This window comes from Sturnira hondurensis, unplaced genomic scaffold (assembly GCF_014824575.4).
Source record: "Sturnira hondurensis isolate 20B ecotype Veracruz unplaced genomic scaffold, ASM1482457v3 Scaffold0020903, whole genome shotgun sequence".
NCBI classification, from domain to species: Eukaryota; Metazoa; Chordata; class Mammalia; order Chiroptera; family Phyllostomidae; genus Sturnira; species Sturnira hondurensis.
The window spans coordinates 655,603-682,303 of NW_028093534.1; the positions used below are offsets into that span (position 1 = coordinate 655,603).

At 40.3% G+C, this 26,701-nt stretch overlaps 1 protein-coding gene across 1 annotated transcript in view; it reads right to left on the minus strand.

Moving 5' to 3' along the window:
* Positions 1-26,701, minus strand: part of SCN8A (sodium voltage-gated channel alpha subunit 8) — a 219,613-nt gene that overhangs the window by 115,272 nt on the left and 77,640 nt on the right. Inside the window, exon 2 of the mRNA XM_037031019.1 lies at positions 23,428-23,757. Within this exon, the coding sequence (XP_036886914.1) occupies positions 23,428-23,703 (276 nt within the window). The 5' untranslated portion in view covers positions 23,704-23,757. The remainder of the gene's footprint in view (positions 1-23,427; positions 23,758-26,701) is intronic.

The following is a 26,701-nucleotide window of genomic DNA, read 5'->3' on the forward strand; positions in this document are numbered from 1 at the left end:
GATGAAGAGGGGAAAAAAGTAGGACAACTGTAATAGCATAATTAATAAAATATATTTCTAAAAACTATGGTTTTGCTAGTATAAAGGCTTTATTAAGGACATTTTATGTGTAAAGCAGAAACTTCTTAATTAAGTTAGGTACTAAATACTGCATATGGAATATAAATAATTCACCATCACTCCTTTCTAAATCTTTACATCCAGTATCTTCATCAAGTATAAAAATAGAAGATTTCTTTTCTATTCACAGAAATAAACATCTAGTCCACACTAACCTTCCTAACCCTCTATACTTTAAGTGGCAAGTTGCATCACAATAAAACACACATTACTGTAAAATAATTCAATTTACATATACTTACTTATGTGCAGTTTTTTTCATAACCGAATCTTTTGCATAGAGCAAAATGGTGTTTGGACTGACACAAACACTCAAAGCCTAAGAATCTCCCTTTTAATGCCAAAGCTTGCTGTGATTGTGTGAGAGATAGACTGGTCTGTGTCAGGATCAGTGAACTTCTTTTGTAAAGGGCCAGATAGTAAATATTATAAGGCCCTGTAGGCCATATACTCAACAGTTTTCATTGCAACAACTCAACCTTGCTACTATAATGCAAAGGTAACCACAGACATGTAAACAAATAGGAGTGGCTGTGTTCCAATAAAATGTTTTTATGGACAAGAAAATTTAAATTTCATATACCTTTCACACATCAGAAAATATTATACTTTTGATTTTTTCCCAACCATTTAAAAATTCAAAAACCTTCTTAGTTCATGGGCCACACAAAACAAATGGCAAAGCTGATCTGGCCCATGGGTCAGCGTTGGCGGGTCCCTGGTTTACACTAATGTCAGTTCCTGACCTATGTCACACTAACTGCATTAAGAATGATCTGAGTAGCTTTTTAAAAAAATGCAGACTCACAAGTCCCACCCCAGAGATTCTGATTAAATAAGGTCCAGAGGAATCTGCTCACTAGGATTTAGGAACCACCAGCTCAACTCTCCCATCACATTGACCTAAACTCTTGGGCTCTCCTCCACCTGTTCCACCTAATTGTGTGGCCTGTGAGCCCCTGCATCTCTCTGGATCTCATTTTCCTCATTGATGAAACGAGACAGAGGGCTGCCTGATGGGCATGCCAAGGTCCTTTCCAGCTCTGACATCTATGATTCTACAATTCAGAAAATACACAGAAGCATTCAAGATTAAGTGCAGCAAAGCAGTAAACCATACTTCCAAGGAGAAGCCCTAATATTATATACTTTTTCATGTTACATCTTGGTAGAACTCTCCTAAACTGGTTATTTTGCTTGTTCAAGTGAATCTCTGTCAATTCCAGGGTCAACAGTGCTTGATACAATCATGACAACTGTACTTATGTGGGCGGGGGGTGGCACAGAGCAGTCCCATGGCAGAGCTACACCACAGGCTGCTTCTTCCCGCCCTACTTCCCCTGTTCTTATCTCAGCAGAACAGTGAATATAAGAGAGGGAATGAATAGGGATGATTGGTGATGGGCTGACTTTTAAAAAATAATACATACAAGAATTCTTAAGCCACACACATAACTGATTAATCTCAATTATCATTAAACTGCTGGTGAGAATCCAGAAAAGGAGATCCGTCCCTTTCAACACTGCTACAACTCCAGACCCTTTCAAGCCCAGGAGCGGGGAAGGACAGCAAGCTTTGGATTCTTACAGAATGCTTCTTAAGCAATAATCACGTGGTACCCATAAAGTCCAATAACATTTTACCTAATCTGTCTTAAATTAGATCTTTGTGAAGTAAATAAGTTAAAAGGGAAACTGAAATTGGATTGTGGCTTACTGCCCAAGGGGAAATATCAGTTTATGACAACAGACACTGAATGTGTTCGAGCACAGGGCCCATTAAGAGCAATGGAATGGCTCTTAATGAGTTACAGCATGGAATATTAATAAATGCGTCATGCCTGCATGAAGTGAACCTTCTGGAGAGCACAGGCTTTTCATTTCTAATTAGCAGTGTGGGCCTTGAAGCACACAATGGAGGAGCAGTGCCATTGTTGACTCAGGCTCAGACGCCTTCTCTTTGGGGTCCACGTGAGGGGAGGGGCATTGTACAAGTTACAAGCACATTCACATACACACCAGACAAATCCCAGCTTACTGCAAATGCAACACAATGAACAAATGCAGCTACCACAGTATCGCAGCATCTCCCACACTTACCCAGGATTGGATTAATTTTTTAAAACCATACAAAAGTATCAATTAAAATAATAAAGGGTACATAAATATGAAAAGATGTTACAGAGAAGAGTATTCAGTGCAGGGGTGGAATATATCACAGAGCAGAAAGCTTCTTAGAGAAATGTTTATTCTCCAGTCCCTGCTTTGCTGTGAGATACATGGTCCAGAGAGTGGCTCTCCACTCAAACAAGTTCGCCCTCTCCTGAGAGGTCATCATCTCAATCAGGGCACAGTTACCTGCAGGTATCTAATGCCACTATGGCTATAATGAAGACCTAGGGGCTCAGAGCTTTTGGTAATCTCAGACGCAGCTGGGAACTGATACCATCTGAGTTTATCTGGCTATAAATGTTATTGACACTGACTTATAACTGTCTCCCAGAGTTTGGAACCTAGATCTTTTTTTTAAAATATATTTTATTGATTATACCATTACACTTGTTCTATTGCCCCCCCTCATTCCCCTCCACCCGAACACTCTTTCCCCCACCATTCTCCCCCCTTAGTTTATAACCACGTGTCTCAAGTTCTTTAGATTCTATATTTCCCCCACTATTCTTGCCCTCCCCCCTGTCTATTTTCTACCTACTGTCTATGCTATTTTCTGTACCTTCTCCCCCCCTTCTCCTCCTCCCACTCCCCTGTTGCTAACCTTCAATGTGATCTTCATTTCTATGGTTCCACTCCTGATCTAGCTGTCCTCTTAGTTTGCTTTTGTTTTAGGTGTGGTTGTTAATAACTGTGAGTTTGCTGTCCTTTCCCTGTTCATATTTTTTATCCTGTTTTTCTTAGATAAGTCCCTTTAGCATTTCATATAATAAGGGCTTGGTGATGATGAACTCCTTGAACTTGACCTTATCTGAGAAGCACTTTATCTGTCCTTCCAGTCTAAATGAAAGTTTTGCTAGATAAAGCAATCTTGGCTGTAGGTCTTTGGATTTCATGACTTGGAATACTTCTTTCCAGCCCCTTCTTGCCTGTAAGGTCTCTTTGGAGAAATCAGTTGACAGTCTGATGGGTACTCCTTTGTAGGTGACTGTCCCCTTATCTCTTGCTGCTTCTAGGATTCTCTCCTTCATTTTCATCTTGGCTAATGTAATTATGATGTGCCTTGGTGTGTTCCTTCTAGGGTTCAACTTCTTTGGGACTCTCTGAGCTTCCTGGACTTCTTAGAAGTCTATTTCCTTTGACAGATTGGGGAAGTTCTCCTCTATTATTTGTTCAAATAAGTCTTCCACTTGCTCTTATGCTTCCCCTTCTGATACCCCTATAATTTGGATGTCGGAGTGTTTCAAGATGTCCTGGAGGTTCCTAACCCTCTCCTCATTTTTTTTTTGAATTCTTGTTTCTTCATATTTTTCTGTTTGGTCATTTTTTCCTTCCTTCTGGTCCACTCCCTTGATTTGAGTCCCAGTTTCCTTTCCATCACTATTGGCTTCTTGTGCATTTCTCTTTATTTCACTTAGTTTAGCCTTCATTTGTTCCTCTAATTTGTGAGTAAAATCGACTAGTTCTGTGAGCATCCTGATCACCAGTGTTTTGAACTGTGCATCTGATAGGTTGACTATTTCTTGGTTGCTTAGAGTTATCGGCTCGGAGGATTTGAGTTCTTCTTGAGCCATGTTTTGGTCTGTTCGCACCTGTTATGTATGAGGAGCGGAGCCCTAGGTGTTCACCAGAGCAGGGCAACTCAATTGCTGGGTTGTGATGCTGTATGTGGGGGCGGGGTTAAAGAGGGGCAATGGCGGTCCCCTCTGCTGCTTCCCACTGCTGGGGCCTGTGTGGTCTGTCTCACTGCTCGCTCCTTCGCTGGTTTATCTGCGCACGAATGTGTGAGCGAGGTCGGCCTGCCACCTTGTGCCCTCACTGGGTCCGTCTATTACTACCCCACACCTGGGATCTGCACACCGCTGCCTGCGCGCCTGGGTCGGGAAATCTTCCTGCCCGACCCCGCTTTGCTGCTGTCTCTGCCCCTCTTACTGGTGTGGCTGAACAGTTCATTGTTGTTGGACTTCCATACAGTTCAATTTTCTGTGTTTTTGCTGCATTTTTGTTACTGAAACTTTGTTGACTTTAAACTTGGTTGTGGGAGAAGGCACAGTGTTTCCACCTATGCCTCCATCTTGGCGGAAGTCTCCCTTGATCTTCTTAAAGAAGACTCTTTAACATTTCATGTAATACTGGCTTGGTGGTGATGAACTCCTTTAGCTTTTTCTTGTTTGAGAAGCACGTTATCTCTCCTTTGATCCTAAATGATAGCTTTGCTAGACAGAGTAATCTAGGTTGTAGATCTTTGCTTTTTATCACTTCAAAAACTTCTTGCCAGCACCTTCTTGCCTGCAAAGTTTCTTTTGAGAAATCAGCTGACAGTCTTTTGGGAATTCCCTTATAGGTAACTAACTGTTTGTCTCTTGCTGCTTTTAAGAGTCTCTTTTTGTCTTTAACCTTTGGCATTTTAATTATGATATGTCTTGATGTGGGCCTCTTTGGGTCTATCTTTTTGGGACTCTCTGCGCTTCCTGCTTTTGTATGTCTATTTCCTTTACTATGTTAGGGAAGTTTTCTATCATTATTTTTCCAAATAGGTTTCAAATTTCTTGTTCTCTCGCTTCTCCTTCCAGCACACACAGAATGCAAATGTTGGTACACCTGAAGTTTTATCCCAGAGGCTCCTTGCATTATTCTCATTTTGGGGGGTTCTTTTTTCTTCTTGCTGTTCTGATTGGTTGTTTTTTGCTTCCTCTTGTTCCAAATCGCTGATTTGATTTTCAACTTCATCCACTCTACTGTTGATTCCCTGTAAATTGTTCTTTATTTCAATTAGTGTATCCTTAATTTCTGATTGAATCTTCTTTATGCCACTGAGGTTCTCATTAAGTTCACTGAACATCCTTATAACCAGTGTTTTGAATTATGAATCCAGTAGATTGCTTGTCTCCATTTTGTTTAGTTCTTTCTCTGGAGTTTTGTTCTTTTTTTTCATTTGGGCCATATTTCTTTGTCTCCTTATTTCGCCAGCCTCCCTGTGTTTATTTCTACATATTAGGCTGAACTGCTACATCTTCCAGGCTTGGCAGGGTGACCTAATATAGTAAGTATCCTGCAGGGTCCAGTGGCACAGTTTCCCCTATTGGCCAAGTGAGTACTCAAGGTGTGCCCACTGTGTGGGCTGTGTACACCCTCCAGTTGTAGTTGAGCCTTGATTCTGTCCAGGGTCACACAGCATAAACCAGAAAGCAATCTGCAGATTGCTGCTACTGGTGCTGGGCTTGGAAGAGCCCAGGAAAGGCCAAACTGTGAACCAAGGCCAGCTGCTGCTAGTGCCATCCTGGGGCATCTTAGTGAGAGGCATGGGGCTTGCTGGAGCCAGATGGTGCTTGCTTAAGAGAGTTTAGGAAAAACTGAAACATAGGCCAAGACAAGCAGTGGTATGGAACAACCACTTGAAACAGTTCTGGTGTGCCCCAAAATTGGGTGGGGTGGGGCCTCAGGAAATCATCAGGGTGTGGCAAACAGTGTAAGCCAGGTTAGTGGAGTCTCACATATAGCACCTGCCTGCCAGCTCTGTGGGAGAGGATCTCCTCTCTGTGGGAGAGGTTGATGGAGGCTCAGAAAAGGAACAATGACCTCTGCCAGCACATCTGGGAGAAAGCTGCCCCCCACCTCTCACCCTGGTGCTAGATGATTCAGTTCCTCCCTGTATGTCTCTGGTGTCTTTCAATCTGCTGCCCCCCAACACTGAAACTCAGAGGGAGTGAGTCTGAGTAAGTCTGTGCACAGGATCTTTAAGAGGACCTGCCTGGGATTCCAGCAGTTTCTGTTTTCCACAGCCTCAATCCCCACTGGTTTTTACCACCATAAGTTATGGAGACTTGTTTTCCTAGCATTAGAACCCTTTGCTGGTGTAGCTAGACCACTCATTCTTCAGCTGTGAGATCCCTTCTGATTTTTATCTGCCACACATNGTGTCTTTCAATCTGCTGCCCCCCAACACTGAAACTCAGAGGGAGTGAGTCTGAGTAAGTCAGTGCACAGGATCTTTAAGAGGACCTGCCTGGGATTCCAGCAGTTTCTGTTTTCCACAGCCTCAATCCCCACTGGTTTTTACCACCATAAATTATGGAGACTTGTTTTCCTAGCATTAGAACCCTTTGCTGGTGTAGCTAGACCACTCATTCTTCAGCTGTGAGATCCCTTCTGATTTTTATCTGCCACACATGGGTTTGGGACCAAATCGTTCTGTGTCTCCACCCCTCCTACCAGTCTTGATGTGGTTTCTTCTTTAATTCCATAGTTGTGGGACTTCCACTCAGCTCAACTTCTGACAGTTCTGAATGATAGTTGATCTATAGTTTATTTGTATTTTAATGTGGTTGTGCAAGGAGGTGAGCCATGTTTACCTATGATGCCATCTGGGCCAGAAGTCCTGGTACCTTTCATAATGCTAATCTGCTTAGTGTGTCCCTGAAGCAAAATCAAAATGGCAGTCTCAGTGTGTCCCAGGAAAGAGTCCAACAAAGGCACAACTGGTCTGAACTTCCAGAGTGCCTGTGTTCCCAGCTATCCTCGGAATTACTGAGCTGGAGAAGGACCGATGGACACAGGCAATGTTTTCCCGTAGGCTTGTACTTCTATTTGAACTATAGGAAAATTTAGAGTACTCATCTTCCAGATCTCTATTCCACTACACTGAAGTTTGAGCAAGAGAGATCTCTAAATCCTATATTTATGTTTCATTTCTTTTAGTCCTTGATAATTGTACCTATGAGTCTATTTGGAGAAATAATAGCATTGAACACATATTAAGCATTTACTCAGTGGCAGATACCCTATCAGATATGTTATACAATAACCATCTCACAACCACTATTCTATGAATTAAGTACTATTTTACAGATGATGAAATTGAGGCAGGAAGGCTAAATAACTTGCCTAAAACTACAAATTTATTAAATGGTGTAACTTAGAACTGAACTGAGGCAACGTAATTCCAAAGCCTGAACTTTTAATTCATACCATATTGCAGTTTTAAAAAGCATTTATCAAATCTAAATCCTCACTTTACAGACAAGAAACCAATCAGAGAGTGCTATGCCCAAGCTAAGGACACAGCTGGTGAGCAGGAGTAGAAGAGTTACCAGGGTCTCTGTGACCTGGGGTCTAGCCCTGGGCTCTTCTCACCACACCAGGTGATCTGATCCTACCCACAGATCAATCTAGGAATCTCTTTTACTTAATCCCTTTAACTCAGGGAAAAACTAAAGTCCCTGCATATGCCTCAGAGATCACATAACCCTTTTCTGGTGTTTTCCCCTGATGTAAGCTCAGTGAAGAAAACGCTAGCGCCACACCTGTCTGTGGTGTTACAGTTTTCCAAGTGCTCCTGCACACACTTTCTCATTTGGTTTGACCTTGTAACCCCATGCCCTCCAACCCACATTTGAAGCACCTGACGCCCTTCCTGCCCACCTCCTGCTCACAGGAAGCCATACTTGGCAGAGCAGCAGCCCTGTGCACCTGCCTCAGTGCTGAGCCAGCATGATGCTACTCCCAAGGCAGGGCAGCTCTGAACCTCCTACACAGCCACTCTTCCTCACTGTCCTTCAATATGAGTTTGCCTTTGAACTTCCCCTTTATCCTCCTAGGGTGCAAAGACTGCAGCTGCTCTAGGGAAGAGCAAAATACAGAAATTATGTAAAGCATATTAACTACTTCATTCACTGTATTCCCATTCTAGAATCTAATGTCACTCTCCTCTCTTTTACAAAACAGCAGAGCAGGGTGGTTCAGAGGCCACAAGACCTGGACTCAAGACCCAACTCCCTTACTTATTAGCTATCATGACCTCAGGCAACTTATGTTGCTATGGTTCAGATATCTCAATGATAATACAGCAATAATGACCAGTAGATAGTACCTACTTTACCAGGCGGTTATGATAATTAAATAAACATTCACAAAAAGTCCTTAATACAGTGCCTGGCAAAGAATAAGCACTCAATAACTGATTATGATGACACTGCTGTTGTTATCACAAACTACTTCTGATCTTTGGCTCCAAATATAGGGTGCCCATTAGGAGACTCTAAGGCTAACATTCACATTGGCTAGTATGCACACACTTGATATAAGCCAGTAGAACACGTGTGCATAAGCTAGACCAAGAGTCCAGAGTCGATGGAAGGCACCTGTGGAGCTGCACTGGCTCAAAATGGGCCCTAGAGGTTTCTTAGACCTGAGAACTCTGAGGTGAGAGAACATAAAATCTGCTTACTATGCACATATTGGGATCCAACCTGCCTCTCTAGTCTCATCTCCTGTCTTACCAAACTACAACCCAGCTCCAGCCACAACTGGACTCACTATTTAAACAAGTCAATTTTTTTAAATTCTTACCGAAGGACATGCTTACTGATTTTAGAGGAAGGGAAAGAGAGGGAGAGATAGATGGAGAGAAACATCAATGTGAGAGAGAGAAATACCAATCGGTTGCCTTCTCATTCACGCCACCCCCCACCGGTCTAGGGACTGAACCCACAACCTAGGCACGTGCCCTGATCAGGAATCATACCCACGACCTTTCAGTGCATGGGACAACGCTCCACCCAACTGAGCCACACAGGCCAGGGCTAAACAACTCAACTTCTCATGTTTCTGTGCCTTTGCATGTACTGTTCTTTATACCTGAACTACTCTTTGTTCTCTTCTCCAACAAGTGAATATTTTTCTACCAGATTTTAAGACGTGAAGATCCAGCTCAAATATCACCTCCACTCTGAAAACAGCCCCATCAACTCTCTCAGACAGAATTACCCTCTTACTGTGTGCGTCCCCACAAAACTTTGTACTTACTTCTTCTGAAGTAGTACTGTCATTCTTTGTTCACATATCACTATCTCTTACTGGACCCTGGAGATAGTGATTTTATTTATTTATCTTTAGAGGGAAAGGGAAGGAGAGAGGGAGAGAAGTATCAATGTGTGGTTACCTCTTGTGAGTCCCCTACTGGGAACTGGCCCGCAACCCAGGCATGTGCCCTGAGTGGGAATCGAACCACGATCGTGTGGTTTGCAGGCCTGCGCTCAATCCACTGAGCTACGCCAGCCAGGGCTGGTATATCTTCTAACTATTGTGACTTTCTCAGCTTAACAAGCAGAGTACGTAATATGGTGTCCATCTGGCCCAAGGTAAATAGTTCATACATGTTTGTAGAATGTATAAATAACTCTCTTAGACATGAGGACATGAGATAGCTAAAATCAACCAACAACTCTATGCAACTTTCTGCTAGATGTATAATTAAAACTATATCATCACCTTCTTTATCCTCTAGCTCATTTGATAACTTGATAACTCTTTCCATAATAAAAACTCATTAATTTTAGGTCAAAAATCTAATTTTTTCTGTCTCAAATAACATACTGAAGATATGGTATCTCTTCAGTATGTTCTCTTCAGTACTCTGAATGAAGTAAATGAACTAAAAAAACAAAAACAAAAACAACCTCAACAAGCTAACTCATGTTGAGGCATTGTAAAACAACAGAAAATTATCTAAAAATGGCAGTAGAAAACAAAAAAAGTTATTCCGCAACAGACTCTAATGGAGACGATGTGGCAGAAAGGTCGTGAGTGTTGCACTTACACATCCTTGGAACTGAAACCTGCCTCTACCACACACTCGTTGAGGGAATTTGAATTAAGTAAATGAAACTTTCTGCGCCACAATTTTTTCCTACTTGTAAAAATGTGCAACATTCTACTGAGAGCTCTCTAATATTGGTGATCCTCAAGGACTGCAGAAAATTGGGGTGTCAATAATGATATCTAAATGTGGGTGGTATCATCAACTAAAATAGCAGACGAAAGAAGATAAGTAGGTTTGAGGAAAGAAAATGAGTTCCGTTTTGAACACGCTGAGTTACCTGCAGGAAATCCAGATAGAGATGCCAGACAAGGTGTTGAATAATTAAGGAGTATTCTAGGCTGACGATACAGACTCTAGAGTACTGAGAGAATGAATGAGATCCCCCAGGGAGAGAGCGTGTGCCAAATGAGAGGAACACAGACCAAGGAATGAAGCTGGGGGAACAGTAACATTTAAGGGAAAGGGGGAGAAATGAAGGAAAAGAGATGAACAGTCCAAAATATAGGGAGGACTAGGCCAAGGAAACAAAAAGCTACAAGAATCACAAATGCAGCACAGAGGTTCAGTGAGGTAAGAACTGAAAGTAAATGTCTGTTGGGTTTGAAAATCTGAAATCATACAGGGTCTAATCTTGAGAATGTTAGCAAAGAGGTAAGGATGCAGTCAGGCTGCAAGGATGGAGGCTTAGGTGGGAGATGTGTAGGTGGTGATGGTGAGTAAAGGCTGCTCTTTAATTAAAAGTTTCAGTGGCATGAAGAGAGATTATATTAGTTGAGGATCTAAGGTCAAATGGGGTTCATTAGGATGGGAGCAGTTTTGAGTATGTTTACAAGCTGAGGGGAAGAGCCAATATGAGAGGGAAAGATTAAAAATATAGACAAGAGAGGGCACAACTGAGAGAGTGGAGTTCTAGAGAAGAAAGGAAGGCATTAATGGGGTCAAAAGCACAGGGAGAGGGATTGACCTTGAACAGCAGATGGGACACCTCATCCTCTGAAACTGAAGGAATCTTTTATTCAAACTTGATTCAACAGACCAAACTTTGTGACCTCAACAAAATGTCTGGAATAGAAGTGCCTCTTCAGAGCTTGTATCAAATTCTACTGCAATTTAGAATCAGAGTTAGCAGAATTGCCATATAAAGGGGCAATCCTAATCTTAAATAGTGACAAACAGGGTTATATGTAAAGAATTTACAGCTCATGTGAATTTGGAAGCAATTAGTAAGAGAACATCCCTCTGTATTACAACAATACAATTTTAATTCTTCTTTACTAAAAAAGGAATTTAAAATATAGTTAATTTCAGATATGATCAGAACACTGCTCTTGGCAATATTTTTTCTGATATATCTTCTCAAACAATGGAAACAAAAAAATAAACAAATGGGACTACATCAAACTGAAAAGTTTTTGTGCAGCAAAGGGAGCCATCAACAAAATGAAAAGACAACCTACTGAATGGAAGGTGATATTTGCCAATGATACATCTGATCAGGCTTAATATTCAAAATTTATAAAGAACTCAGACAACTCAACACCAAAAAGCCAAACTATTCAATTAAAAAGTGGGCAGAGGCCCTGGCTGGGTGGCTCAGTTAGTTGGAGCATCATCCCATACCAAAAGGTTGCAGGCTCGGTCCCTGGTCAGGGCACATAAGGGAGATGACTGATTGATGTTTCTCTCTCATATTGATGTTTTTTCCCTCTTTCTCTCTCTCACTTTAAAATGAATAAGCATATCCTTGGATAAGGAATTTTTAAAAAGTGGGCAGAGGACCTGAATAGGCACTTCTTCAAAGAGGACATACGGATGGCCAATAGACATGTGAAAAAATGCTCAATGTCACTAATCATCAGAGAAATGCAAATTAAAACTTCAACAAGATATCACCTAACACCTGTCAGAATGGCTATCATCAATAAATCAACAAACAACGAGTGTTGGCAAAAATGTGGAAAAAAGAGAACCCTCATGCATTTTGGTGGGAATGCTGATTGGTGCAGCCACTGTGGAAAACAGTAAGGAAGTTCCTCAAAAAATGAACAAAGATACTGCCTTATGACCCAGAGATTCCACTTCTGGATGTATATCTGAAGAAACCCAAAACATTAATTTGAAAGAATATATCTACCCCTATCTCTATTGCAGCATCATTTATAATAACCAAGATATCAAAGCAACCCAAGTGTCCATCAATAGGTGGGTGAATAAAAAATCTGTGGTACATACATACAATGGAATATTAATTGACCACAAAAAAAGGGAATGAAATCTTACCATTTTGCAACAGTAGGAAATAACCTAGAGGGTATTATGCTAAGTGAAACTGGTCAGTCATAGAAAGACAACAACCATATGATTTCACTTATGTATGGAATCTAAAGAACAAAATAAACAAACAAAACAGAAATAGACTCATAGATACAGAGAACAGATTAATGGTTGCCAGAGGGGAGGAAGGTTGCAGGGTTGGGCAAAAAGGTCGAGGGATTAAGAAGTACAAACTGGGCCTTGCACAGTATGGCTCAGTTGGCTGAAGCATCTGTTGGCGAGTTTGATACCTGGTCCAGGCACATACAATCCCCAGTCCAGGTGCATACAGGGGGCAACCAATCAATGTTTCACATCGATGTTTCTCTCTCTCCCTTCCTCTCTCTAAAAGCAATGAAAAATGTCCCCAGGTGAGGATATAAAAAAAATACAAATTGGTACTTACAAAATAGTCACAGGGACATAAAGTACAGCAAGGGAATATAGTCAATAATATTGTAATAACTGTGTATGGTGCTAGGTGGATATTGGAAATACCAGGGGGACCACTTTGTAAAGTATATGATTGTCTAACCACTCTGCTGTACATCTGAAACTAATATAAAATAATACCAAATGTAAACTGTAATCAAAAAATAAAATTTAAATTAAAAAATGTCAGAAGATGATCATTATCATTGTAATCTTGAAACAACCTTCAACATTTAAATGTTATTATTAAATAATCCATTCAACAGGTCAGCTTTTAGAGTAAGATTTCATAACCCACAACCTGGAGAAACCATCAGAGACTAATTCCTAAAATTACCAGTTGGTGAAATGTTATGGCTGAGGTGATCAGTTAGTAACACACATCCTAGAATTCAAGTAAAAGTTGCCTCTTATACACTGTGGCTCACAAGTTTGGAATCACAACTTAGTACCTGCACAAAGACAAGAAGACCTAAGTTCTTTTCTGGAGAAAATTCAAGGCTTCTCCGCAGGTACCCGTATAGCTCACACTGATGGTAAAATGTACTGCACTCCTGCCTATCTAAATGGGCAGAAATCCAAATGGGCAAACTCTTAACAGTGACAATGTTGGCTTTTAAACACCTCAGAATATCTGCATCATAGGTCCTTTCAAAGCTTATAATTTAGTACTAGCTAGAAGCCTGATTAAGATACCAATATCTGGGTAGTCATAGAGCCTTTGGTCATATATCCTTACTCTGGATTCTCCCCAAGTTTAGTCTCTGTACTCAGAGCACCACACACCAAAGTAATTGAGCCATATTATCTTCATTAATGCACTTAGCATTCTTTGTAATGATTTTATTTCTTCTTTATTATCTACCCCCCCCCAAATTGTATAGAACTTGTCTGTTTTATTCTGAAGGACATGGAACAGAGGATTACAGAAAATGCTCAACAGCAGTCTATCAAACAAATGACTGAATGCTCAACTCTCCTGTATCCTCCACAGTAACAAAATCCTCGATGCTAATGCATGGCGTCCACTTCCACCGTTACGGTGCAACCCTTGTTCCTTCACAGCTGGTCTCTCTGTTCCACTTCTCTTTCCCGCTGGTCCACCCTCATATCCCGGCCACATTAACTACTCTAAAACACAGCTTTGATCACATGTCCTTACTCCCATTTGAAAATCTTCAGTAGTTCTCTATTGCTTATCAAGTAAACACCAAAGGTCTTAGTCTAACATTGTAAGTCCTCTGTGATTTGGCTCCATCTCTCCCTTCCCAGCCTCATCTCCCACTGCGCCTTAGTCATGTCCCACATTCCAATCAGATCACACTACTCAGCTTGTTCTTAGTTGTCCTATGTCCTTGTCTCTGAGCCTTTGTTCATGTTGTTCTTTCTGCTAGAATGTTCCAGTCTATCCCTCTTCTCTAAAGTCCAAGGAGTAATTCAAATACCACTCTTACTTAGGAGTAAGTAAGGCCCATTCTGGGCCCCCCGTTGGAAGTGGTATTGCATTATACACTAACTCGTTATAAGCTACTCAAGGGTAAAGAAAGGACTTTATTAATCTTCCTCCCCACTCCAAGAGAACCCAATGTCCTCAATGCCTCACACATAGGAAATACTCAAGAAGTATTTGTTGAGTAAATGGATCACAGTTTATTATGAGGCAACCCAAACTGGTGTATATTCCATGTCAGCTTCCCTCATTTCCTTTATAGTCAGTTAATTCAGCTCAGCTCACACAGCCAAGAAAAAAACCAAAATACTTAACACAGACAGACAGGACAGGACAACTTCAGATGTTTGGGGAGTGACGTCCTTTGTATAATATATCTGTGACACCAATAAGTCAAGAAGAGATTCAAGCACTAGAGGCTGTTAACTAACGACCTTTTATGAAGTCTCTTCTAGTTCTAAGGTTCTACAAGAGGAGTGATAAGACTGATAACACTTAATAATAGTCAGCTAGCCCTCTGAAAATATCTCTAAAACATTAGGAGAGCTAGTTCTTGATCTATTATACTTCTTCAGAACTTAAAGGAAACTAATTCTTTGGGAAAAGAAAAGATATATTGGTAATTAGTCCTTTTCCTTCCAGAGTTCAATCCATTTTTGTAGATGGAATCACTTTTCACTATAATGCCACTTTTTCTATTCAAAGAGTTTACAAAAGCAGAGTGTTTTCATAGGCATTATCTCTTAAGATTAATTCATTTGCTCAACAAATATTGATTGAGCACTTACTATAGGGCAGGCACTGCTCCAGCAGGTGAGTATATAAGAGGATGAATAATAAGCAAATAAATATATTATGTACCTACGGAGAAAAATGAGGCAGGACTGGGACAACAGGCTGTTCTTTGTTTATATAGAGTCATCAAGAAATGGTCTTCACCACAATCCAGTAAGATACGTGGGATATCAGCTGTAAGCATGACCTTAATTTTCCAGACTGGGGAAACTGGAACTCTGAATAGTTAAGTGACAAGTTCAAGATCACCTAGAATTAGATGTGGATGGGGTCAGAAACAAGATTTCCCAACTCTTGGACTATTTTGCCAAGGCTATAAAACAGGAATCTGACTTAGGAATGTTTAATTAAATTCCTTTCCCTCTAGACAACGACACTTGGAGAATGGAAAAGAACCCCAAACATGCACCTCAGTAATCCATCACCCTGAAAATGAGCTAACTTCCACTGGTTCACAAGTACTTGTGTGAATTTGGTGAATAAAATAATGAAAACACCATTTTATTTTCTTATATTGTTGGAAAATTTTTTAACAAAAATAAAACAGAATTTTAGAATATGAAATTTTTATTTAAAACAAAGCAGCATCTAAGTTTATCATGCAAAAGTAGGCAACACAACTCTGCACTAACAATACTTCAGATCACACCTGGTGAACATAAGCTCTCCTTTGATGGTCAGTCTCTGCTCTGCGTATCTGGTAAAAGTGTGTGAAAACAGATTCTGCAAGGATTTTCTGCTGGATCTCATGGGACTCTCTCTTTCTCACTTAGTTCTCCATTTGAGGAGGCTCTTAACACTAATATTAGTAGGGGAAGGAGAGAAATGGAAGCAATGCTGGGAACAGGAGGCCACAATCAACACTAAGTTAACCCACAGTTAAAGCTAAAATCCACTTCTTATCAGAGATAAGAACTTATCAGATAAGTTCTTAATGTATTATAGAAACTCCAAAGGAGAAGAAATTAGCTCTGGTATAGGAGAAACAATTTGGGCTACAAGGAAAAAAAAGGCCTCAGTCCTGGACCTAGAGGAATGGATGGTGTCCAAGGGTGGAGTTCAAGGACAGAGAACTTTCCAAGAGGAGCTGGAGAGCGCACAGCAGGGGACACCTACGGAAACTACTTAGTGGCTTGTCACTGCTAAAACATTGTATGTGGTAGGCATATGTGTGAAATACAATTAGAAAGATATAGATATAAGTCCAACTATATCTTGCATATATTATAGATGAGAAAGTTGAAGACCAGAGAATGTGAGTGATTTGGCTAAGGGCAAACAAGAAGCAAAGGTAGAAGGTTTTAATTTTCCTTGCTAAGTGCCCTTTTCACCAAACCATCCTGATGGTAGGCTGGGGATTGAGGCAGGTGGGGGGTAACCTTCCTTTAAAAAGTAAGAATATGTGAAGAGGTAAGTAAATTGCCTCCTGATTACAAGTCTAGCAGAAGAGTTGTAGCAGCATCGAGTCCAAGTCTCTGGACTGAGCCCAAGTCTCTGGAATAACTTATCTTCAGGAGCTCCTTCACTTCAGAGCATACAATACTGGAACTAAATCTAACACCATCCTTTCCTTCAGAAGCACTGTACTTCTTAGGACCCACCCTAAGAAGTGTTCATAAACCCAGGGATTATCAGGGATGTGAATAAAAAAGCAGGGATTTTTTTTTGTCTCTATATTTGCCTGCCTAGCTTCAGAAGAACAGAGCCAAGTGAAGCTGAGGATCAATTAATTAAAAAATTAGAAAAGTAGGGAACCAGAAATATGTTGTAATGGACTAGGAGTTAGGAGGTACAAGTTCTAGTGCTGGCTCTTGGACTACGGTACTTCACACCACGTTAAATATATATAATGTGGAGGCTAAACGAGGAAATCTCTAAGGCAACCATATTCTAATTTTCTATGATTTTAGGAAGCCTTCAATTTGCAGGAAAAGGTGGACATAAAAAGTTGAGGGCAAATTGAACTCTGGGAAACCATATATAATTTTTAATGCAACAGGAATGGGCTCTATTTAAAGGCTTAGTCAGTTCTGTAACTTGAATTTTTATCTGTGGGAGCTTCTGATAAGAGGGTGTACCGATGAAACAAAAAGAAGACACACATCAACGATCAGTTTGAAGAAATAGGATGAGGGGAAGGAGCCTTCTTTCCACTTAATCCACAGACTTTTTTGCTGCTGTAGACAGTTATTAAGAATATATGTGGCCATTTAAAATTCAACAAGTTGCTATTAGACATTGGAGAGTACTTTCTGTAGTGAAGATAGAGACACACTTCCAACAATTGAGGAAAAGTCCTTGATTTGATTTTCTTAAAAAGTGTGGGAAGGGAAGAAATGCATTGAGAATTCACATTGANGTAACTTGAATTTTTATCTGTGGGAGCTTCTGATAAGAGGGTGTACCGATGAAACAAAAAGAAGACACACATCAACGATCAGTTTGAAGAAATAGGATGAGGGGAAGGAGCCTTCTTTCCACTTAATCCACAGACTTTTTTGCTGCTGTAGACAGTTATTAAGAATATATGTGGCCATTTAAAATTCAACAAGTTGCTATTAGACATTGGAGAGTACTTTCTGTAGTGAAGATAGAGACACACTTCCAACAATTGAGGAAAAGTCCTTGATTTGATTTTCTTAAAAAGTGTGGGAAGGGAAGAAATGCATTGAGAATTCACATTGATAAAAACTTAAGATTCTATTATATATTATGAAAGAAGAGAAAACAAATAACAAAATTAAGACTTCAACAGATTTAAGAAAACAGTAAAAAGAAAACCAAAAAAAAGGGTACACAGGACAGTCCAATTTCCTTAAAATACCCACTTGTTTTTGCTTGTACACTTAGAGAAACTCTGGAAGATACTATGACAGCGGTTACCTGTGCAGGGAGACAGGAAGTGGGCAGATGAGGTGAGGTGTAAAAAGGAGACTTTTTACTGAACATCTTTTCATGAAGTATCTTTTTTACTGAATTTTTAACTATGTAAATATATTACCTATTTTTAAAATTAAATAAATAAAAAATTGTCATGGCCCTCCAATTCAATTATTTGCAGGTAACAGCTGAAAAACAAGAAAGTCTAAAAGGGGAGACAACGGAACAAAGTACCGAGAGGCAAAGACAATGGTGCGGCACTGGGAGGGCTGAGGAAACCCACAGAGAGATGAGCCAGGCCTTTCCAGTGAAATGCAACATGCACTGTTGCGGACCTTGAGAGTTTATTGCAATAACTCAAACCAGCATCAGCTGGTACAAGAATATCTTGAAAATGTGATGCACAAATTTTACCAGGCTCTGTGTGCCTGGATGAAATACACAATGTGATGAAACCAGAACCTGACTAGTAGGAAACTAGTTTTCTTTCACCCTCTAAAATAAAGAGGGAAGGAAATGAGAAACAAGTTTCTATGAGAGTAACAAAAATTATTAATCAATTAGAAAATGAGACCTATGAGAAAAAGATAAAGAAATCTACTTGCATCATTTAGCAAAGAAATCCTATTTTGCAAATTTATTTAAGGCAGCCCTTGAAAAACAAGAGAAGGGAATGTCCTCTTAAAGCCGTTTCTACCCTTAGAATATTATGATTGGTGGTTTAATTCCCAATGTGCTTCCTTGAAGGGGAGACCTTGCTAATTCGGCCTCATGAAAGGCCTAGTTAGTAAAAAGTAATGCCAGTGGAGATTTGCAAGTAAACTTGAACAACTTATTTTTAATCAACTGAAAAATCCCTTACTGAACAGTTTAATTAATAATTCTGAAGTGCTACTAATGCTCTTTCTTGTCATGGATGTTAGTTTGTTTGCTTTATAATAATCACTGTTATGTATTTATGACCTTTTTGTGTGGCGGTATAGTACGGTGGTATTTTTCATAATTTTTAAAAAGAATTATAAAAAACCCAACACAACAATTAAAGCTATTCTTTCCACGAATGGTAAAGCCAAAGGCTACAAAAAGTCAGACTGTATGTCATGAAAAGCCAGTCCCCTATGAAACAGCCATCAGTACCTGACCTACCTAAGGGATGATATACCAAGCAGGACCAGAAACCCATCCTCTGTGGGTCTTCACTCCCTAACCAGGGCCACTGAAATCTGAAACATCAGGGATTGTCTCCAGGGCAGGAACCATGGAAAATGAATGGAAAGGAACCCTGGGCTCTGACAACAAATAGCTCTATATATTTTTCATATATTAAGTCAGGTTTAAGAAAGAAAACTTAATTTGTATTTGAGTTAGAAAAGTAAACAATTCAAAATACTAAAGGGGTTTTAGCTACTTGAAAGGCAAGGGTGCAAAGGGCTTTACCCGTCTGCTTATTGCTATAAGAGTATTATACTTTCTGACGAAGTTACACCAACTGGCCAAATTTACCTAAATAGGCACAATCTGAACCCTGCAACTTGTCATTTCTTTATAGTTCTAATAAGACCAATGGATGCAAGGTAGGAAAGAGGGAAATATATTTCAAAATTTTACAGTGAATAAAATATTTTTCTAAAAACAGTCAAAGTTTCTATGTTCCCTTATTCATTCAACCATAAAGTTAAAGTTTGCCTCCTTCCTCACTCATCTAAGGCCCAGGTAAAAAAGACTTAAAAAAAGGTAAGGGTAAATGGGAAATCAATAACAGTTTATGAAAACTACTTAGCCTCAGAACTTGGTATCTGAAAAAAATCCTTAAAAATTCTATCCAACTTCTCAGTTTCTAGATGAGAAAATTTAGGCCTATAAAGGTAAAGTGACTTGCAAAAGGACATGAACTAGTTTTGGGAAGTTTTTCCCTTCATTTTTACTTTCTTTTCCCATACATTATTTGTTGTAGCTTAAAAAATACATAACTAGCCATGCAGAAGCTTTTTATTTTGATGAGATCCCATTTGTTTATTCTTTCCTTTATGTCCCTTGCTTTAGGGGACATACCAGTGAAAATATTGCTGTGTGGAATATCTCAGGACTGTATGGTGTTGTGATTTATATTGAAGTCTTTGATCCATCTTTAGTTTATTTTTGTGAACAGTGTTAAAGTGCTGGTCGAGTTTCTTTTTTTGGCAGGGGGCATGTAGCTGTCCAGATCTCCTAATACCATTTATTGAGGAGGCTATTTTTATTCCATTTTATGTCCCCTTTGTTGAATATTAATTGACCATAGACACTTGGGTTTATTTCGGGGTTCTCTATTCTGTTCCATTTATCCATGTGTCTGTTCTTATGCCAGTACCAGGCTGTTTTGATTACTGTGGCCTTATAATAGAATTTCATGTCAGGTATGGTGATTCCTCCTACTTTGTTCTTCTTTCTCAAAATTGCTGCAGCTATTTGGGGTCATTTATGGTTCCACATAAAGTTTTGAAATGTTTGTTCTATCTCTGTGAAATAAGTCATTGGTATTTTAATAGGGATTGCATTGAATCTATAAATTGCTTTGGGTAGTATGGACATTTTGATGATGTTAATTCTTCCAATCCATGAACACGGTATATGCTTCCATTTATTTGTGTCTTCCTTAATTTCTTTCTTGAATGTTGTGTAGTTTTCTGAGAATAGCTACAGGCTAAATAATGAAAACTCAACCACCGACTTACACCATACACAAAAATAAACTCAACATGGATACAAGACTTACATATAAGTCATGATACTATAATAGTCCTAGGGGAGAACATAGGCAGGAAAATCTCAGATATTCCACACAGCAATATTCTCAGCAGTATGTCCCTGAGAGCAAGGGACATAAAGGAAAGAATAAACAAATGGGACTTCATCAAATTAAAAAGCTTCTGCATGGCTAAAAAAACATCAGCAAAATGAAAAGAGATCTAATTGTATGGGAAAACATATTTGCCAATGATATCTCAGACGAGGGTTTGATCTCCAAAATATTTAAAGAACTCACACCACCCCACTCCAGGAAGACAAACAATCTAATTAACAAATGGGCAAAGGACCTGAACAAATACTTCTCCAAGGAAGACATACATAAGACCCAGAGACATATGAAAGGGTGCTCAGCATCACTAGCCATCAGAGAGATGCAAATGAAAACCACAGTGAGATACCACTTCACAACCGTCAGAATGGCCACTGCAAACAAATCAACAAACAACAGTACCAGAGAAGTTGTGGAGAAAAGGGAACCCTAGTGCACTGTTGGTGGGATTGCAGACCGGAGCAGCCACTGTAGAAAACAGTATGAGATTTCCTCAAAAAACTAAAAATGGAACTGCCTTTTGATCTAGCAATTCCAGTGCTTAGATTATACCCTAAGAATCCTGAAACACTAATTCAAAAGAACCTATGCATCCCTATGTTCATAGCAGCACAATTTACAATAGCCAAGTGTTGGAAGCTAAGTGCCCATCAGTTAATGAGCAAATAAAAAAACTGTGGTACATTTACACCATGGAATAGTACACAGCAGAAAGGAAGAAGGAGTTCCTACCCTACACCACAACATGGATGGAACTGGAGAGTGTTATGCTAAGTGAAATAAGCCAGGCGGTAAAAGACAAATATGATCTCACATGTAAGTGGAACCTACTCAGCAAAAGAAACAAGCAAGCAAAATATAACCAGAGACACTGAAATAAAGAACTAACAATAATTGGGGTGGGAATAAAGGGAGAAAGGAGGGAAAGGGTCCTTAAAGAACATGTATAAAGGACCCATCATGGACAAAGCTAAGGGGGGAAGGATAGAGGGGGTAGGTGAGGGAGGATGGTAGGTTGGGGTGGGTGGGGCAGGGGAAAGTGGTGGCAGAAAAATGGAGATGACTGTATTTAAACAATAATAAAAGGAAAAAAAAGAAATACATACACTAAAAAAGAAAAATACAGGGTCAGGCACGAATAACGCCCCTTTTTATTACAAAATCTTTTACTATAAAATCATAAGCATGTAATTCTGTAACATAACAATATCACACTCAAGCACACCATATGACATTTTAGGTGAAATGTTCAAATTAAAACTATAAATGATTACACCTACATTATTACCCTACCAACCACACTCACACAGGCTTTACTTCTGCCGGACCCTGTATAAATAATAAATATGGTGAATTATGGTAGAGTCAAAATTTCTTATTTCCAGCCTACTGTTTTTTATATTATATCATGTTTTGTTCCTTAAACTTTCTAAATTTCCCAGTGAAAGATATAAGGTACTGATTCCACTTTTTCCTATTGTGTAGCTGTTCTGCACTGTGACAGAAGTACATGGATAAAGACCCGTTTTGTACAGACAATGTCTTCACTGCTTGTGCCATCCTGAACTGAAAATGCCTCCACAACCCTGGATGGTGCAGCTCAGTGGATTGAGTGCCAACCTGTGAACCAAAAGGTCGTTGGTTTGATTCCTAGGCAGGGAACATGCCTGGGTTGCAGGCTGATTGATGTTTCTCTCATACATCAATGTTTGTCTCCCTCTGTTTCTCCCTCCCTTCTCCTCTCTCTAAAAATAAATGAATAAAATCTTTAAAAATTTTTTTAAATGCCTCCACAACTATAACTAAATCAAGACATCCACTGGCCTTGTCTTACTTCTGTCCAATTATTAAGCCAAAGAAACTGAAATTTCTTCTAAAATGTAAATAAAGGCAACTTAGTTAAGGGCAGTTTATAAGGCAGTTTGTTAAGCTTTATATTTACAAATATGTAATTACACAAAGCCTTCCCACCCCTTATTTGGAAATACCCATCAATTTAATTCTTTAAATGACATCTGCTAAATGAGGCATCCCTTAGGATGGTGTCCAGTGTCAGCCCTCACTGTTCAACAGCTAATTATTTGGCTGGTGGGTTATCCAGGGGACTTCACTTCTCCACTTGTTGCCTTGTTTCGTAATCATGAGAAAAAACCCAAGGTTTGGTCAAATATTTGTTAGGGAAGTTTGAAACTCAGTCAAATGAAGTTGGTATTTCTTTTACTTATGCTCCTTACTAGGCGGAATAACAAGACAGACTCTAATGCCAGCATCAGTGCTGGCTCACCCCAGATAACTGGAACAAGGCCAGAGACCCAGAGTCTCCTCACTGGCCCCGTTTGGCTTCCTCTATTCTCTTCCTGTGCCCAATAGTTATGCTCTAATGTCAAAAACAGGGCTGGACAGGAGCACAAATCCATCACCTCCACTGCATCAACAACAGGCTCTGTTAATGTCACAATACCAATACCATCTTTATATTTAAAGGTAGAATTTTGAATGAGTAAGATTTTACAGGACTATACCAACTTTTACTATGTCATCTCTCTTGGACCCTATTAAATAGTTCCATTTCATTTACGCCCTCTTTTTTTGATCTGGCCAGGAGCCAAAATCATAAGTCTCATTAATAGAGAGTTCAGAAGTACCACAACCCACGAATGACCCTTGGCAGCAATTAAACTGAAAAATAATTCCCATGAGTCAGAACTGAAACAAAAGGTTAACTACTCATCCAAACTTCAGCAAAGAGACAGTTCTTTCTCCCTCATCTCCCCTAAGTCTGTTAGGAAAGGGGCATCTGAAGCTGCTCCACCTCCTCCTGCAACTCACTTTCTGCGTCAAATAGTATGGGTCAAAGTCCTCCAGGGGAACCGCAACCAGGCCTTGTGGGATGTCCCCATAGATGAAAGGCAAACTCTTCCCTGCCTCCAGGTCACTGTTTGGCTTGGGCTTGCTGTCCTCATCGTCTTCCCGATGACTGCCATCGGCCTTTGGTGGTTTCTTAAGCTTGCTCTCGGCAATGCGCCTCTCGATGTTTGCCAGAGACTCAGGGGTGAAAGGCTTGAAACTATCGGGGCCTGGTGGTGCGAGCAGCCGCGCTGCCATCTTCTCATCCTGCAGCAGCTTCGTTAGTAATGCTGCGTGCAGGACAGGTCAGCTCTGAAAGGAAAAACAACACAGACAGCATTAATCAATCACTGCTCAAAAAAGAGGCCAGAATAAACCATCTCACTCAACCTTTATTCACAGCCTTTGCAACACATAGTTTCTTCCATGACACAGTTATTTTTCTCAACAGGAATATCTGTGGCATGAATGGAATAGGTCATGTTCATTACCACCCCTCAGGGGAATGAGCCGCCAGAAGATCAAAAGACAAGAGTCTCCTGAATGCTAGTATTTATTATTTACTTAGATGCAACTCACTGTTAGGAACCACATACAGCTACAAAGATAATTCTATACTCTCAACAAACTTCTATTCTAAACTGATAAGGCATATTTATCATTACCCAGTGGAGCATGTTAGCTTTGGGCTCCTTATATGCTCAAGTCACCTACCTCTCCTATAGCTCCACTCCCCAAAGAAATACTCTAACTTCCAAGGACAACACAAGGGTACACTGTCAGTCTTTTCAAATTTCTGCTTCTGAAAGCACTAAACCTTTCCAAACTTCAGAGGCACAAAATATAGATAAAATAGCTTACATCTGCTTTGGCTCTTCCATATCAAGATTTTTTTTTTCAATTCACCAAGTTGTGTAAAATCCATCCAGTATAAAAGCCCAGAAGTACCTTCTTTTATGACCAAGCTCCTGCCAGGGAGAAACGCAAAACACTTTCCTCTGTGGAGAGGGCAGACACTGCTCTACGTACCTCCCACTCAGCAGCAAGTTTGAAAAGCAAAGTGGGGGAAGAATTTTTGAGGACTTCCTCTGTGCAGCAGCCCTGCAGCCCTGCAGCCCTGCAGCCCTGCAGAGGGGACAGCGGAAAGGCCTGCATGCAACCTGAGAGGGGCTCAAACCAGGAAGGGCTAGAAGTGAAATGAGCCACAGACCACAATTCCCTTCTAAAAAGAAAAAATGAAGTAGTGCCATAACAGCAAATGATTTCTAAGCACAGTATTTGAAAGCCCATTTTCTTATGTTTAAACAGAGTCCTGGGTAATTTAAATCCATGCCTTGGGACAAAGGACCCCCTAATGTCAAAAGCAACAGCGTTCGGTTACTGTCACAAAAGAACCCTGGTGCATGAGTCTAACCATGAAAGCTTTAGGTGTCACTGGCAGTTCACCTGGTGCTCCTGGTGCTGCTCTTTCCTCTAGTTTGGTGAGTTCCACAAAGGCAATCTGGAAAATTTATTTTAAAAGGCTAGCAATTGTTCTTTCCCTCCTACTTAGCCCTCAGGGTCCACTTCAAGGCAAGTATCCATAAAACCCAGCTCCTCAAGAGAACAGTAGTAGTGTCAACTCTAAATAATTTGGGAGTGAAATACCCAAGGGCTCCTTTTATAAATACACCCGCAGAGATCCCAGATTTCTCTAGTGCTGGCGACTGTTAAGTGTTGCAAAGGCAGTAAGTAGGTCCACATGCAGGCCGCTCTGCTTACTCACAGCACAGGACTAATGAGGCCAGAGCCACAAGTGTGCCCCCACACAAACTTGTTGGCTTCATGCTGTGCCAAAAAAAACACTATCCTATATGCAGTATGGTCAAAAAAATCATTTTCACATATGAAGCATGAAATTTTAGAGCTGCAATGGATTTACAGATCCAGTCCATTTCAGTTTTCAGATTAGGAAGCCTGGGGTCCTAAGAGATTGGACAAAGTCACAGAGCCAGGATCAAAAGCACAACCAAAGAGCTCTGACCCCTCAACATGCACTCCTCTTACTGGGACAACTATCAGTTCTCCTACCCTACTCTAACTCCCAGTACTCCCCACCGAATCATCTGCGTCACTGAAAAAAAATCACATGAAAGGACAGTGGCTTTACTGATCTAAGGCTTTACTCAGAATGTTTTACCCAACCAGAGTGTCTTCTTCCTCATTCCTTTCCTTCTATCTATCCCTGAGTTACCCCCCACGAATCCCCATTCCTCCACAGAGCCTTCCCACTGGCTCCAGCCTTTACTAACTTTTCCCCTTGTGAAGTCCTACAGATTTATCCTGATCTTAGCTAACATTTGTCATGTACTTACTATGTTTCAGGCTTTGTTCCAAGCACCTTGCTTGTATTAGCTCATTTAATCTCCTCAACAAGTTATGAGCTAGATATTATTAAATTATCCCCATTTAATAGATGAGGAAATAGAGGCACAGAGAGCTAACGTAGCCAAAAGTTACAAATTAGAAAATGACATAGGATTCAAAACATCCTCTTCATATTTCTTTTGACTCTTGATTATTGTTGAATTGCACCATATAAATTCCCAGACGTCATGGATTGTGGCTTAAACTTCTGTATCCCTTCCACAGAGAAAAGGACTATGCTTGGAACCAAAAGTCCAAATCCCTAAGACTCCATAGTTCCCATAGCCACACTCATTCTCAACTGAGACTCCCTCAGTTCCTACTTAGAGGACAAAGAATACTGCAAGAGGAAGTCACTGAAGATGCTGACAAACTCCTGTGACCTGATTATACACACCTGAGTTCTTCACAGGTAAAGCTGTCCAAGGCTAAGTCCTCTGCCTGTGCTTCAAGATCCCATTTCTTCCCTTTGCCAAGACCACAATTACACCTGCTCTCCTTGACATTCTCAGTCTTTCCTTTTCCTCTCCTATTTCGGTATCCTTCTCCCTTTACATCCTCATTCCCTGCTCCCACTCTGTCTTGGTTTGGCTTACGTGATCCTGATTCTGTTCTGTTATCCCGGTTCCGTCCACAACCACAGTCTTCTCTTCCTCACCACCTCTTTCCTTTCCAAGGGCTGACCTCCTGCAATCCCTCTATTACACTCTCTTTCAGGGATCTCATCTACTCAAAATAATCTGTACGTGGGTGACTCTCAGATTTGTATCTGAAGAGCCCTGGCTGCTCTTCCCAGCCACACAATTGCTGTCACCACTTCAGAATTAAGCACCAAAAGCCACACATGTTT